This window comes from Acanthopagrus latus, chromosome 21, assembly GCF_904848185.1.
Source record: "Acanthopagrus latus isolate v.2019 chromosome 21, fAcaLat1.1, whole genome shotgun sequence".
In the NCBI taxonomy this organism is placed as follows: Eukaryota; Metazoa; Chordata; class Actinopteri; order Spariformes; family Sparidae; genus Acanthopagrus; species Acanthopagrus latus.
The window spans coordinates 2,207,610-2,224,322 of record NC_051059.1 but is presented as its reverse complement, the minus strand read 5'-3'; the positions used below and the strand labels follow the sequence as shown (position 1 = coordinate 2,224,322).

At 41.1% G+C, this 16,713-nt stretch overlaps 1 protein-coding gene across 8 annotated transcripts in view; it reads right to left on the bottom strand.

Annotated features, from left to right (window-relative positions):
• LOC119011321 (disks large-associated protein 1-like) overlaps nt 1-16,713 on the bottom strand; it is a 115,320-nt gene that overhangs the window by 48,450 nt on the left and 50,157 nt on the right. For 6 of the 8 annotated variants that reach the window (XM_037084335.1, XM_037084334.1, XM_037084336.1 and 3 more), the window contains 2 exons: nt 13,677-15,205; nt 31-245 (listed from right to left, as the gene is read on the bottom strand). In XM_037084335.1, the coding sequence (XP_036940230.1) occupies nt 31-245; nt 13,677-15,089 (1,628 nt within the window). In that variant the 5' untranslated portion in view covers nt 15,090-15,205. The remainder of the gene's footprint in view (nt 1-30; nt 246-13,676; nt 15,206-16,713) is intronic. The other 2 variants (XM_037084338.1, XM_037084341.1) reach the window with 2 other exon arrangements.

The window sequence follows — 16,713 nt, the reverse complement described above, 5'->3', positions numbered from 1 at the left end:
AAAGGACAGAGACAAGGAATGAAATCTTACTGTAGAGTGGTCATCTCAGTGAGCGATGGCTGTGTGGCTTTCAGGTAACTGGCCCGGCGTGCCTGGATCTTCGGTGAGGGTTTTGGACTCCCGTCTGAGTCTCCACTGTCGTCCTCAGCCATGGCTTTGACGTAGCTGCCGCTCCTCATCCTTCGACATGGGATGTCGTCCTCCTTCCCCAAAGGAGAGAAGCCGCTCCACTCGTCCTGAGGTACCTGAGCATCCAGTGGGGAGGATAGAGAAACACTGTCAGGAGGATCCACTCTGCTGCTGTCTGAGTCCCAGCCACCAAACTGGCTAACTAAACTGTCCTGATGGTACATGGAAGATATAAACAAAGAGCTAACATGCAGTACAGCAATAATTACAATACAGAGAGAGACCTAGCATCCAAATGCACAGACTGGACTAAACTGATGGCTGGCATTTTTCTTGATCCATCACTCTCTCAAGCACATGCATCCATACACAGCTCCTACACTATGGTGGTGCATTGTGTCGGCTAATTAGCATGAACAATATGTGCAAGGGTCTGAAGTTTCTCTCTGGCTAATTCATACATCTGTTTCCAGAAGTCAGCTTGGTTCACAAACTGTGTCAATACAGAAGAAGTGTGTGTTTGTCTGTATACGGTATGCATCTGCACTCATCTAACCCAAGGGTCTGTTTGTTACTAGAGCAAGACCTGTTTACCGGTAATAACACCATGAATAAGAAAACTGAAGGTGTTATTGTAAAATGTAGCCAGAATTTAAAGGTAGTTCAAAAAAAAAAAAAAGAAAAAAAAGAAAAAACAAACCAAAAACAAACAAGAGGGCCAGCATATCAGCAGAGTAAGCAACACTGCTGCTCTTTTCTGGCTATCCTTAGTTGTAGCTAACTACTGTTACCTAATTAGCTCATAGCTCATAGCCGTGGAGCCAGTGGCCCTACAGTTCACAGCTTGGACACTGGATCACAGGGGGGAGTCACCAGAGGCAACGGGGTTCAGATCAGCTGGGTTTAGCAGTCTTAAGTGAACACAGCTGGACACCAGACTGAACACAGTCGCAGAGAGAGATGTGGCTCTGTTTGAAGACAGGGCATACGGTATGGCTCTGATCACGACTGTGACTTTTGAGACAAGAAGACACAGCAGGCAGGGACAGGCATGAAGTGGCAGAGGTGAGCATGCTCTGTGGTTAGCATGCTGACTTCTCTGCAACTCAGTACACAGACATCATAGACATATTGTCAACACTGATGTTTCTTCACACTGTTGAAAACAGTTATTCTTTTGTTGAATGTTTTATCTTAAAACAATTCTGGCCAAATCTTATAAATCGTCCCTTTGAATTAACTGATCAAAGATGTAGCACCATATATGATTTAACTATAGTTTACACAATGAAACATAAGGATATGGCTTTGCAAATGTTACAGTCCATACAAGATATATAATACATATATATGAGTAAAAAAAAATATGATTACAATAAGAAAGAATATCACCACCCACCCCCTACAATCTTCCTGATACTCAAAAGGACCATAATGAATAATTTATTGTGGTTACATAGCCCTCCCTCACAGAGGACATGCTGACTCATAGAAGCAAAGCACAGGTGGATCTAATAACAGTAATGATGCTCCACTCCTCTTAGCTGTGCTAATCTCGGGGCCTTATTTATTATATATACATACATACATATATATATATTATATTCATTATTTAACAGACTATGGATCCATTTTGATCTTAAGTATGACTTGAGCAGAAAACCACACAGGCATATATAAACCTTGTTTTGGCATGAAAATGTCCTTATCCCTAAGCAGTCCCAACTTGTCATCAGTGATTTTCCTGCTGGTCATGTAGGAGTATTGCAGTTTGGGACACATAGCCTGTTGTACATTTCACTTGAGCTTTAAAGTGACTATGACGAACTTTCACTTTCTGTTGATTCTAGCAACCCCTTTTGACAAAAGTGATATGACACCAGCACGTTCTGTTGTAAAGATTGTTGTTAAAGGAGAACTTCGGTCGATTTCAACATGCAGCTTCATTGCTCGAGCCACCGTTGACTTGCCAGTACCAAAGACGCAAACACATTTGGTACAACCCTTACAGGGCTCCTTGAACAGAGAGTTAGCATTGACAGCTAACAGCATGGGGGCAGAATGTTACACTGTGTTTTAAGCGTCTTAACATGCTCCACATCAGCAGACACCATACAACACAGCACTGTAGCTTGTATGATGTTGAAGTGGAAGACATCGACATCGAACCTTTTGAATTCGATGGTAGGCCATATTTGTTCGACATCTGCAACCTGGTGGTGCTCTTGTGGATGTTGTGTCCAAATGGATACAGAAGAAGAAAGCCTATGCTGTAGGGAGGGGGACAACATACAGCCTAATGTGTCCCAGGATAGTGCACAGTGTGTCAAAATTGGGCTTGTACAGATTTGAACCATTTTCAGGAAATAGCGCTGCTTCGATCATCACTGACGCTCTAATCTGCTCTCCTCTCTGTACAAGCTACAATCATGCGCAGACAAGCTAGCTCTCAGTGCAAAGTGAATAGACTCATAACAGGCTACTGTAAGGCTCATGGCTCATGACAGGCTGTAACATGGACATGTACGTTAACAGAAAAACGAAAATGCTGGAATATGTTTCTGTCTGCAAAATTTAAGTTTCTGTCTCTGCCAGTGAGGGAGTAAGTGCACGCTTGACGGATCGACTAGTTAGGACTACCGGAGGACAGGGCTGTAAACAAACCGGTATGTAGCTCCTTGCACACACACACTGTTTTAACCACTTTTTTATTCATTTTGAGTCATACACGCTACAGTGCTGTGTTGTAAGGTGTCTGCTGATGCTGCATGACTTTTGGGGTGAGATTTGGAGCATGTTAAGACACTTAAAACACAGTGTAAAGTTCTGACCCCATGCTGTTAGCTGTCAATGCTAACTCTCCATTCAAGGAGCCCTGTAATGGCTGGACCAAATGTGTTCGCGTCTTCAGTACTGGCAAGTCAAGGATAGCTTGAGCGATAAAGCTGCATATTGAAATTGACCGAAGTTCTCCTTTAACAGGTGCTGGCAGCGTGCATTCGTCTTGGAAGTGAATGAAACAGAGACAGCAGGATGGATCGTGATGACGTAATGAATCTATATGTGATATTTAACATATGTGTATATACATATATATTTTTATATGTCGAACCTGAGCACAGGCATTCATAATAACTATATAAAAATAGCAGTCCTTTTGCTGATGGTCTAGTTTGCTGTTAAAGGTCATTTATAATCATCAGAGGACTCACAAGACTTTCATAAACACTTGTCACTTTAATGACAAGTCATACTCACTTTAATGTACAGAGCAAACACAGTCCCTAGGTGATTGTTTGTATTTGTTTGCCATTTAGTCTCCTGAATGATATACATTGCATGGCATCAATTTCCTCTTCCAAAAATTTAGATTTTATTTTTTTGGTTATTTCTGACTGAACTCCTTTGCGCTGCCATTATATAAGGGAAACTGTAAGGCCATCAAATTAAGTCAGGGGTCTCAAACTCATATTAGCTTGGTAGCACTGCTGGTCGGAGAGCCACTGCAGCGTTAAAAAAACAAACAAAAAAAAATGCTAGAATGGCTTTACAGCAGAATTAAACATGTTTTTGTTTTCTGTAGTTATAGAGTAGTAGTAGTAGTTGTAGTATGGATGATCATTTCTAAAAAAAAAAAAAAAAAACACTTATTAATTTATACAGTATTATGGCTTAAGGTTATGCATAATTAGGAGCGAGACCGTTTCAGTTACAGGTAGCCATGAGCTGTCTGTCAGGCTACACCTCAGCTTATTCCAGTCACTGAACTTGATTTTTTGGCTGTGTCTGCGGTGTAGAAGCCTTTCTGAGGATATATAATATGGTTTGTGTGTGGTTAATTGTAGGGCTGACATAAACCCTTTTTAGATAGAAAAGGTGGGACATGTGCTCCAAGGTAAGGGTGGCAATGTGCCGGCCTGTCTTTCTAAAATGGAGGCTTAATATTCCTCCCCTTTCCAAAAGCCGCCACTGTGGTGTGAACATGTGACGTGACGTGAAGCTAGAAGTTGGGCAGTGAACAGTGACAACGAATTTGTCTTCAAAATAAGAGCTTTACATTGCACCCCATTGGAATCTAGAACTGGGTTCTTAGCAGGGGGCTTTTAATTTGAAAGTAGCAACCGTTCCTAACTACAGAGACCGAGGAGATGCTGCATCTTCTGGATCTCTGCAGCTGTCCAGTTGCTCATCTTAATGTCCACAGATGAAGAGATGGACTGACTGCTGTGATCAGCTGTTTCTTGGTTTTAAAACTCCCCGGCTGTGGGTCACACAACAGTGTGTGTCATCGACACCTCCGCCCATCTCACATAATGGCCGGCACATGCCTTGGATTTAGATAGCAGGTGAGGCGGAAACAAGTGTACCCTCCAAGGTGGCAAATCGGTGGACCAAAAAAAAAAAACCCTATTTGCCGCCCTCTGTCTAAACCCACGGACCAAGCCGCCAAAAGGACGGGCAAATTGGTGGCTTGCTGCCCTGTATAAAAATGGCTATAGACACATGCACCATCGGTGCCTGCTGTTGCTCATTAATTTACAGCTAATGTACAGTAACTTGTTCTCACTGTTTGAGGTGCATAAACCTGCGGTAAAATAAAATGACCCAATAACCATCTAAAAGGAACAAAGTAAGACCACATGACCTTCTCTTTCTGTGAAAAAACAGCTAGCTTGTTAGCCTTAGTTAGCGTGGGCGGCTTCATATGGCTCACCTCAGCTCCATCCCCATTCCACCTCTTTGCCTGTTTCTGGATTAACCCATTAGATGGAGTGATGTACTTCCAAGATGGCAACTCCTGGTACCACCCACATTAAGCTTCACATCTACCCCTATTATCCACTACTTTTAACAGTCAGGGCCACTGATAGCCAAGACAGGATGATTCCCAAAAGCCCCTCCATCAGATTATAATAGTTAGAGATCATTTTAAGGACCTTCTGTGCCCAATGACCCAGAGCACGGGACCCCAGACGTAGTGTGCCCCCACTCTCAGGGGAACCTGGCTTTAATACATGTGTTTTTGTCTGGAGACTGCTGAATCAACACAGGGTTGCTGAAGATAAACTTTACTAATAATAATAGTATGTTAAATGTTGATGCAAGTCCATCTCATAGTCTATAGTTGGTGTATATATATACACACACAACTCACAACAGATCATTACTTTTAATGAGACAAATCTTTTCGTGTTTGAGCCAACCATGATTCCAGCATCATGTGTCCAACCTGTGAACGTTTGTTGCCTTCAGACTGGAGGCCAGGATGTGAGAATTTGACAGACAACAACTGAGACAGACAGCAGGAGAATTGCACCGCTACTCTGACTAATTACATATGAATCACAGAGGAAAAGAGGCTGAATAGATCTGCTGGGCTCGATGTCTCCCTCTCTCTCACCCTCTCTGTATATATATATATGTGTGTGTGTGTGTGTGTGTGTGTGTGTGTGTGTGTGTGTGACGTCAAAGAGACACAAATGAGCAGTTTGGCTATAAAAAGAGAATGCGGGGAAAGGACCAGCTGCAGTTGCATCAGCAGCGCCTCTCACCCACGCACAGGCCTCACTTCCACTGCAGCTCAACACTCATTCTACTGAGGAACACTGCTTTCTATGGACTACACTGTCATTAGTGCAGATGCTGTTTGAGGGAGATGCGATGCATTTTTAGTTTCAACAATACCATCAATACTTGATCTGTCTGTCCATGTTACATGCACAGTGACTCAGTTAGTATATGTCTTGAGAATTTACTGTGTATTTTATATCAGAGCCCATAGATGGTTTCCTTGGCAACACTTGGCTTTAAATGGCTGGAGGCAGCAGCTTTAGAAATAACAGGTACTGTAACAGTCCAGCCAGCAGCCGTGCTGTTGAGATGCTGAAGATAATAATTTGCCAATTGAACATATACAGCCCAGGGGAACGGGGACAGCTTCTCTTAACATGACTCACACAGCAGCTCTGATGTGCTCCATGCAGCTCATATTTGCAACAATCAAAGAAGACTTTGTTATTTGAGAAAATATGTTTTGGTTTGTTTTTTTTTCTCTTCATGCTCAGCTTTGAGTTTGTATTGTATTGCTGTTCTCCTGTTTACTAAATCAAATTTACCAGCTGTCTAATCTGCAGTTCAGTCGACAATCACTACAGAATCTTGATTTGTTTGTATCTGAGTTCAAGGTGGATTTCCGCACTTTCTAGTCCACCAGTAAATGACTGCAGGTGTCTATGTAATCCACACAGTGGTGTGTTGCTTTCTTAAAACCATGATCACCAACTTTCCCTTTTCTTACCCATGTAGTACTGTTGCAGTCACTGCGGCAACCGATAAAAACTATGACAAAATGTTACAATCAAAGATAAATGAACAGTTTTTGAACAGCTATAACAGCAGTAATAACAATCATACAGCAATATCTATCTAAAGTTTCTATCTGAAGGGCATTTGGACCAAATAAGACTCTAACAACGAGTGTGTTGTATATTGAATTGAGTGTATTGAATTGAGTATTATGTCTTTAATTACTTAACATTTCATTTGTAAGAAGAAATATGTTTCATCATTAAAAAGTTATGGGCTTGCTTTAACAACAGAGGTAACACAAGAAAATGCTCATATGGGGTGCTTTGTAACTGACTGAAATTTGACTTATTCTGACCCCTTTTTTACTTGAGGCATTTTGACTTGGAGGTATTGATTTATTTTATTAATGCAGTCTCTCTCATAAAATAATGTGCATGTAAAGCGTGCACTTCCATTAATCAAACTGATAGATAGTTTAAGTTCACATTTTATGCTGTGTGAGAATATACATTTGTGTGTTACACTGCATGAGGCAAATGGTAGGAGTCAAACTGCCCAATCACTGCCCTCACAAAGGTGGAATATGGTCACTTTTACTACACAATGACTCTTTGCAGAATAACTGAAGAAACTAAACAGAAATTGTGTTTTCACTTTCTGTCAGTATTTTTGAATAAACGTCTGTATCACAGTTCATAAATGAGTCACACTGCTGCTTGTTGAGACTGATAGAAGGCAAATAGAGAGAGATTGCAGAGTGGATGTGAAACAACAGTCTGAGCCACTAAATGATCTCTTTGTCTCCTGCCCACTCAGGTCCACTGGATCCTGAAATATACAGCACTTCTGTTGATCCACTCCATCAGTCTGTGCCTCTCATGTATCAGCATACATCTGGGTAACAGAAGTAGCCATGGGTTTCTCTAAAAGATAATCTGCCAGCCATGTTTGAAAAGCCTCAAAAGCATTGTTTATTGTACAGTCAGAACAGCAGCAAGCATCTGTATTGTATGTACAATATACTTACAAATATGTATTCTTTTTTTTTTGCAATGGTAACAGTGGCACATTCAGATGCACCAGATAGTCGCTCCTTCAAATTACCCAACATTTTTGCCTTTTAACTGTTATTAAATAGTTCATAAATAGGGACCCCTTCATCAGCTTTGGAAAAGAATGTACAGGCTTTGAGACGACTGCTGCCCATAGCAGCTTTTGAACATTCGACCTGACCAGCCCCAGGGAGGAGATGGAACAGAGGTTGGAAAAGAACCACGCTATTCCAGCTTGGTTTAAGGCTGCTCCTGGCTAATATCTCATCACAGGAAGAAGAAATGGCAAAACAACAGGAAATCAGAGACTGCTGTGTATGAACCACATCTTTTCAGAGGCCTGTCTCCACCATAGCATCTCAGATCAAACTGTCGTGTTCTGAACCGACAGCAGCGAGATGAGAAGAGGGAAACTGCTTGGTGCTTAATCACAAAGTACAGTGTGTGCTTGATGTCGAACTTTTTATATGAAGATCCCATATTATTATCATCACTGATATGTTGTTCATTGTGCATCTTCTGGTGAGAGTGAAATCAAGTCTTTAACAGTTGTATTAGAAAGGCTGTGGACAGTCAGTTCTTCATGGCCATCAATGATTTCTGAGGACAGGAATATTAAGCTACAGCACACCAGTGTCGGTACATGCAATGTGTCCCTAAGAGTTTATCCATGTCCATTGAGGTGCTGGAAGGTTATTAATGTGGAATATCTGTGCAATGCGTGTTAACATTTATTGACAGGAACTTAATGCCGAAAAGGTGGTAAAGTAAGCTGAAGAAAGTATGAACTGCAAAGTAATGGGCATTTTGGAACAAAATTAGTTTACAGTGAATAAATCAGATTTCTTTTTTACAATTGTGACTCACACCTTACAGTGTACTAGTAGTATCAACTACTGTGATAGAAGGTGTTTTTGTCCTCAAATGAACCATGCTGCATTCCCATCCAAGGACAGGGTTGCTGTGTCTTGTGGCAACTTTGATATCATGCATTTTTCTCTAATTGCCTCAGCACAGACTGTTCTGTGAGAGAAGTAGATCAAATTATTTTGGAAATTTATGTCATTCACCCCTCCTTTCTCTGCTTTGGTTTGTGTGACGAAAACAGTAAGACTATATAACGTGCTATAAATTTTAACTTTCTACTAATTTCTTTCTGTGATGGGGGAATGCATAGTACATTTATAATGTGCTGCTGTTGAAATCTGATTTCTCACCATGCTGTTGGCTGAAGACGTTGCTGGAACATGGGTATTACATGACTTTTACTGATTATACGTTACATTTATCAATACGACAGGTATACGTGGTGGACAGCATTGAATGTGCATTGACTGAAAACAGCATCAAAAATTAAATGAATTTCGAGCAGATCAGGAGGACATTAGAGGAAACTGTTGGCGTGTCTCTAGTAAACATGCTGCAAATAAAGTACTATTTAATTTTTGTTGATTTGAATGTTCAGTATTGTGTTTATAATTTTTATGCACGATATTAATATGTATTTTGCAATGCAACCTCCCTTGTGCACATTAATTATTAACCATTCACTCACATTCAAACACAACATTATCCAATACACCACAGTACAGGTCACAAATAACCAATACCAGCAGCTGCTGGGGAGGCCATTTAACTTTCCCAGCTACATGTTATTACACATTGAGACTTACCTCCATCTTTTGGTTTCTCAGTATTTCAGACATATAGAAATTATTTAAGGTGAATACCAAAACACACTTTGTTTGTATTGTCAATTGTCTGTAAAGAAATTTGGCTAAATAATGACTTATAGACTTTCAGATAGCTACAGTATAGTCCTGTAGATTTGAGTGTTTTTCCTCTTCATTCAAATTGTTGTTTGGGATTTAATGGCAATTTATCAGATCTGAACCAAAAATTTAATCCATTTGTTCAATCCAAACCCTTTAAAATTCCAAGTGGAATCCATTTTGGTTCATGGTTCATTTTCAAATTCAGTTTAAAATAACTTAAAGTTCAGCTGAGCATATTAACATTTTAGTTAACATTAGCAGCCTAGTTATTGTTCACAACCTGGAAATTAGATGAGACATAAAATATTAAATGTCCATTCAGCATGTATAGAATGCAGGGAGGCAAAAGTTGCACCCTTTTTACTTTTATACACCTTATTACATAATCCAAATATTGCCAATAATTATAATTTGTCCGATTACAGACACCATATTTCACACACAACTAGACATTACTATCTTTTGGCTGTTAGGTGAGTTATTCAATTAATTACAAGGCAGCTATTTAGCTTAAAGGTCCCCCATGGAGTTTTTCTTTTCAACAAACAAAACGTATGTCTACATTCAGTGTTTCTTGCCAAAATGGATTGAGTGTATGATTGAGGTCTAACAAACATATTGAATGTATTTCCTTCCTCAGGCACCCTGATCCTAAAAAAGATTGGGCTGTGTAAAAGTTAAATAAAAACAGAGTGCAACTGTTAGCAAAGTAACTGTTCAGTGATATAATCTTCACAGATGAATTTCGCTCATCTGTTTTCTTTAGTGGAAATGCAATCACCGGAAGTAAAAAGCTAACATTAGACTATAAACCATGACTTCTATGCCACCACTGAGTTACTGTAAAGACAGATGAATGAGTAGATCTTGTCTAAGTCTTGGCATTCCACTTTTTAGCAAACCAAATTCACAAGTGGGGTACATACGGACATATTTTATGTCATTAAACAAAACTTGAAAATCTCTGCAGCCTGTGGTAACCACAGAGCTTATCTCAGGCATTTAACCCAAAACCCACTGACTTTGAGATGAGAGAAACAGAAGTGCAACAAAGCCAACTTATATCCAAATTTTAGGACTAATTTCTGAGGCACTCTATTGGTAGGAACATGTATTGCATTACCCATTTGCATGTGCACCCTTGTGCATGTGCATAAGATAAACAACACATGGACCCACCCACACAAACATCTATTGCACTACTGGAGTTCAACAACCCCACAGGGGACCTTTATACAAAACAACTGCTAGGATCCTTCACAAATTTTGTTGAAAGTCATCTAAGTTGACTCAGTCTTGAAGTTTTTTCTCAAATTTCATATTTTGGCTTGCCAAAAAGGGAAAGTCGATAACTTAAACGACATTCAAAGGTTTTATTGATTTAAACTTGATTACTCTGTACCAACCAAGGATATTCAAACTTTTCCACTTCCTTTGTAAAGTTAGATGCCTCCCCAACACAGTTTAACACAGTATTTCAAAGAAAAGTACGACACAACAACAAGACACCAAGACAACAACAGTGAGGAAAGGCGAGATAACTGGTAGAGAGGCAAAAAGGGAAGCACTACTAAATTAAAAATGATTTCTACAAACAGGAAAGGATGTAGTTCCTCATGAGTTCATGTCATTACCTAGCATTCAGAGAGTAAGGCTGCTACTGGCTCTGCACTTACTTCTCTCTTCAACTCAAAAGGAGGAAAGAGGAGGAAGAGGAGAAGGAAGAGGAAGGCTCTCCAAACCAAGAGGAAGTAAAGGAGGTGGTGGTGGGTGGCAGGGGGGTAGGGTGGAGAAGAATTGTGGGGGTGAGTTGGGTGAGTGGAGGAACAGCAGGAGGGGAGTAGTGGTGGGAGGAGGGGGGAGGTGGCAGTGGGGTTCTTGGGAGGTCAGAGCAATAGACTGGTGGTAGGGAGCAATGTTCCCTCTAAGACTGTGGATGCACTACAACGACTGATATGAGCTGACACTGAATACACATTTAACAGTTCATCTATAACATTAGACTATGGTAGAGTGTAATTTAACTCTTGTTAGAGGGGAATTCTGGGATGTTTGGAGAGTTTGCCTGTTGTATTATCGCACCATCTTACACTACTGCTATTATATTCAGATTGACTATTATGTTCAAAAGTAAGTAAACCCAAGTCTGTATGAAATGTCATGATTGCTGCTATAACCAGACACTGAACTATCGTCTGCTTTTGTATGGAGGTGGACAACTTTTCCATTGGATAACAACCTTATGATTGTTCCAGCTATTAGTCACACTCTTCTTTCCTCATAAAAAAGGTTTTGATTGCAAACCATGTAAATATAAAGTAACGATCTTATTTTTCTTCTTTCTTTCTTTTTTTTTTTTTTTTTTGAAGCCATAGCATTGCTCTGTGATCATTGGCTCAAATATTCAGTATTTTCTTTTTTTAAAAAATGCATTAATTAAAAAATACACCACTTTGGTTTTGATGTGGCATCTGAAAAGTTAGTAGTAACTAAGGTAATCAAATAAATGTAGTGGAGTAAAAAGTACAAAAGTACCTCAAAACTGTGCTTAAGTACAGTACTTGAGTATATGTCTTTGGTTGAATTCCACCACTGACCAGGAGTATCTATACTGACTCGAGTAATGGAGTTGTGTTCCCTGTCCACTACTGGTGTTACTAAAATATTTCTTCATCCAAAACAATCATCTAATTAGTTGCATTACAGTCCAGTTCTCCATAACACTGGCTTATTATTACATGGTATTTATATTCCAAATTATTACATGGATAAAATATATATATTACATATATACTTTGGGAGACAAAGGTGATGTAATTTCTATTGGCACGTCAGACCAGGGCAACCAGATGAAAAACAAAAAAAAGTCTGGGAAAGTCAGTGTTTATGAAAAATGTAAAACAAATAAATTAATAAAAAAAATGTTTAACCTGCATCATAATACTGATAAACTGGCTTCAGTGCTCATAGAATCGGCAACACAAAATAAGATACTTGAGCTAGTTGTAAGTTAGTTAATGCCAAAGTTAACTTGGACTTCTTGACTGTATTTTCTAGAGAGCCAGCAATAGTAACCAGAAAAAAGACAAAATTGGAAAGAGACCAACATAAATTGTGAATACCACATAGGGTACATCACTCATCTTTTTCAAGCCTGTGCAACGTTTGTCCAAATGTCTTGCTTTCCTGGTATTACTCGATTGTAAATTTAAGGACACAATTTGATGACATCACTTGGCCACTAAGAAATTGTAAAGGGCAATTGTTTGACATTTTATGAACATAATAATTAAACTTTAATCAAAATAATTGTCGGATGCATCCCTGATGCTGACACATTTGATACACTATCCGCACAACTTTAGAATAAATAATAAATTATATTATTTATATACATAAAATTATCAAATCATATTAATGAAAAATTTCCACAATACAATGGTACACTGGCAGTCTATGACCCTTGGCATGCAACACCACTGAGAGTAACAGGACCCTACATATGTATACAAATACTGTGATGTAATATAATCAGAATGGCTTAACCCTAAAGCTCTGGTACTATCAGCTCTAGTGTTTCCACAGCCTTAGACAGTTACATCCAGTCAGTTTTTGTAGCCGCATAAATCTGCAGTTGTCATTCCAACCAAACACTTAAGCAATGCAGGACCCTGGACTTTGACCCAGAGCTCACAAAACGGGGATGTAGATCCACTGACCCCTGGCAGAGCTGTCATGTAAAGCTGCATCAACTAAGACTGCTGATGTATAAAAGCATGGCTTCCTCTAAGCAGCACTGCATGCAGCCCCGACCTCTGCAAACCATTTTTTTTTTTTTAACTATGTCAGTCTTCTTTTCAACTGTCATGCAAAAGACAATACTGCTAAGTTTTGGCGAATGTAGATAATATATTTCACTCATAATATGACTTAATTGTTTTCTGCCCTACTCCATACTGACTTTTTCAGCAAACTTATAATAAGGGCCCCCTCAAGCTCTCAATATAACTTGATAGGTGTACCCCTAGATTGGGAGGTATTCATTTTCCCTAGAGTGTCCGGTAATCCAAATGAATACTATTTCGCCCACCCTATCAACTATGGCCTTCAATACAACCTTCGGTCATAGGTGGATACTAATTGTAGTGCATATTGCCTACATCTCCCTGGTCATCCTAAACAGATTTCTCACATATCTCTAACTTTTTGACCTTTCCATTCTCATCATTCACTGAGAAACCAGAGTGTAGTGTTTGGTATGAATGAAAACCAGAAGTCTGACAGGACTGGACACCACTGACTTAGAGGAAACATTGGTGAGAAAAGTAAGTCGTGGAGAAAAGGGAGGCAACAGAGGGGAGAGGGGTGAATCGACTGGTTTTGGATGGGAGTCGGGGGAGGAATTATTTACCTGTAAGAAATGGCAAGAGCGCTCCTGTTGCTGACTGCCCTTAGATTTGACTAGAGCTCTATCTAGGTTTAGGTTACCGGATCCTGCGCTGGCTCGAAGCTGGTTGTGGCTGCTGTTGTTGGTGTAGACCTCTCGGGCCCTGCTCACCGTTAGGCTCGACGACCATGCCCCTTTCTTCACAAGAGGCCCGTCCACAAGACCCAGTGGCAGCAAGGGGCCACTTCCTCCACCGATACCGCCACCGCTGTTATTGCTGCTACCACTAACTGGCACACATGCCGACGACGCCGCATACTTCACATCGTTGTTGCTCCGGGAGGCTTTGAGTGCAGGATGGTGGTGTGTGTGGCCATGGTGTGCGTGGGTGTGTGTGTGTTCGTTGAGTGTGGAGTAAGGGTCCATCATGAAGTACTGCTGGGACTGCGAGGAGGAGAGACTGGGGAGGGGAGTCTGGGGGAACTTGTCAGGGTTATTGCCGGGGTACCGGCCCATTGTCATGGCGATGGGTGAGGGGGAAATGGAGGGTGAGGGTGAGGGTGGAGGTTGGTGGTGGTGAGGGTGGTAGAGACACAGCTCCCGTTCCAGGTTGTCATCTGAGCTCCAATATCCGGAGCCCGGAGCAGATGCTGAGCCGTGGAGCTGGTGGTGGTGGTGGTGGTGGCTTCGATGCTTGGGCTCTGCTGATCGACAACGCTCACGGCTCTTGCTGCGCTTCCTGTGGCGCACTCCCACTGGTGGAGTTTCACCTTCTGGGCTGGCCCTTGAACCACCACCACCACCTCCTCCACCACCACCACCACCACCACCATTAACGCTCCCATTGGCCCCCTTGGAGGACTGTGTGTGGTGTGGGCCCTCCAATGAATGTGACTTGGTAAAGAGTTTCTGGACTGAGTGGACCAGGTGGCGAATTCTCCCTGGGCTGTCATTGTTGTTGTTGTTGGCCCCCATCCCCCCACTGTGGGCCAACACTCCTCGTTTGTATTGCAGTGTATGGTAGCCATCTCTGGAAAATGATGGCTGACGCTCAAACGGGTCCGCAAAGTTTGCTGGTACCCGGGTGGGCGTTTTACCTCCATAGCCTCCTCCACCTCCTCCTCCCCCTCCTCCTCCTACATATGGTACCATGGCCATACACTCATCCTTTACCTCAGGATGGTGAGATGAGGAGGTGGAGTGGCACCTCCTTGGGAAGGTTCCATATGGGACGATGCTGTTGCTGTCAGAGGGGTACGAGGTACGCTGAGCATTGTAGTAGGACAGCTCAGCTGGATGCGGCATGGGAATGGGTACAGGTATGTCATTCTGACTGATCAAATATGGCTTGCGGTCAACATGGTGACCCAGTGGATCATATGATGGCTCATAGGAGACCACATGATGGTGACTCCGACTACTGGACAGGCCTTTCATGACAGGGGTAAGGATGGGTGGATGGAAAGAGTAATGATATGGATGAGAGATGCCAGGCAGGCCCGTGACCAGAGAACGGCTGCAGAAGACTGTCCCTGAGAGGAGAGCTGCAGACCCTGCAGGAAAACAAGGAAGAGAAAGGGGCAAGAAGACAAGCAGTTAATAAAAGGCAACCAAGTCCACTAACAACAAGTTATATCATGGGAATGATATGGCCCAAATAAACAATAACAGTGTCAACAACACTCCTCTAGGTACAACTGAATTATGTAAGTTGTAGTGTTGTGTTGTAGGTATCAAGAATTCTCAGCTTTTAATCTTTTGACCTTAAATTAGAGCTTCTCTGTGTTCCCAACAGTCATGTTTTAATGGGACAAACATATTGTAACGTCCTTCTACAGAGTTTGATGTTCATTATTAAGAAAAAAAATGCTAGAATAGCAAGGTGTTATTAGTATGCTAGTATGCTAATACTGTAATTTAGCTGCTAGTATAACTTCCTTGGTATCATGTGGTATCTGTGTTTTGAGGACAACATATGTAAAGGTAAACCCTGGGTTGAAAAAGTTTAGGTTTCAGACTACACTAAATACTACCACAGCATTTTGTCGTCAGCACTTTTATTGGTCATCCGCTCCAGACACAAGACCCTGAGATGTACTGCAACAAGTCCACCTACACTCTCCACCTCTCTATTTGTAAAGACGTAATTTACAGCAGCTCTGACAAGGACTCTCTGCTCTGCCTGAACCTTTGCTGATTTACAAATAGCTGCTGTTAACTAGCTCAGTTAGCGGTGGAGTTAATGGTCCTATTGGCTTATTCTCTCTGATGGGACCCTCGGACCCTAACCCAACTAAAAACTGTTGCTCAACAGCTTACTCCTACCCTTAAATGTTAAAATTAGCTCAACTGTTAAGAGAGGCTGCTGAGAGGCTTAAGGATACTATAAATTACTCTTTCATCAATACTGCAGAATGTAGTCTACCATGTTAACGTTTAATTTTGGTGATGGCAGAAGAACTTCTCCATTTTTTCATCAGTTCCATCAGTTTATCTATTGGACAAAGTTTAATATGCCTTAACACAAGTCTGATTATCATGAACTTTATTCTCTCACAGGCAGTCCAAAAAAGGCTAAAAAGTTGCGTTGGGTAACACCAAACCTCTAAATGATTGGACCAAATTCAAAAAATTTGTGGAGCAATTTTATCAAAACTGTTTTGGTTTCAGTCCAGTAAATAAAACCACAAACACAGGCAGCAGAGGGATGATAAGGATTAAAAGTGGATGTTTATTTTCTCCAGTCCAAGGCCAGTCTTTTTCATTTTTTCAAACACATACTTTTAGCCTGAACTTTTTAGTGCAGGTAAAAGTTCTGTAAGAAGTCCCTTCTCTCTGACCTTATATAACAGTGAGTTCACATCCCTGGTGACTATGGGAAAAGGCTGCAGGATCAGACCCCTTACAAGACAGTTTTATTACTGATGAACAGCCATGCAGGGCCACAGTGTTGATGTGTATACTCCATGCAGGTTTGTGTGTGTTCTTGCAAATGCTCTTGCAGTTGTGGGATAGGTGTGTGTGTGTGCATGCGTGTGCGTTTGAGTTTCCTCTGTCTTTC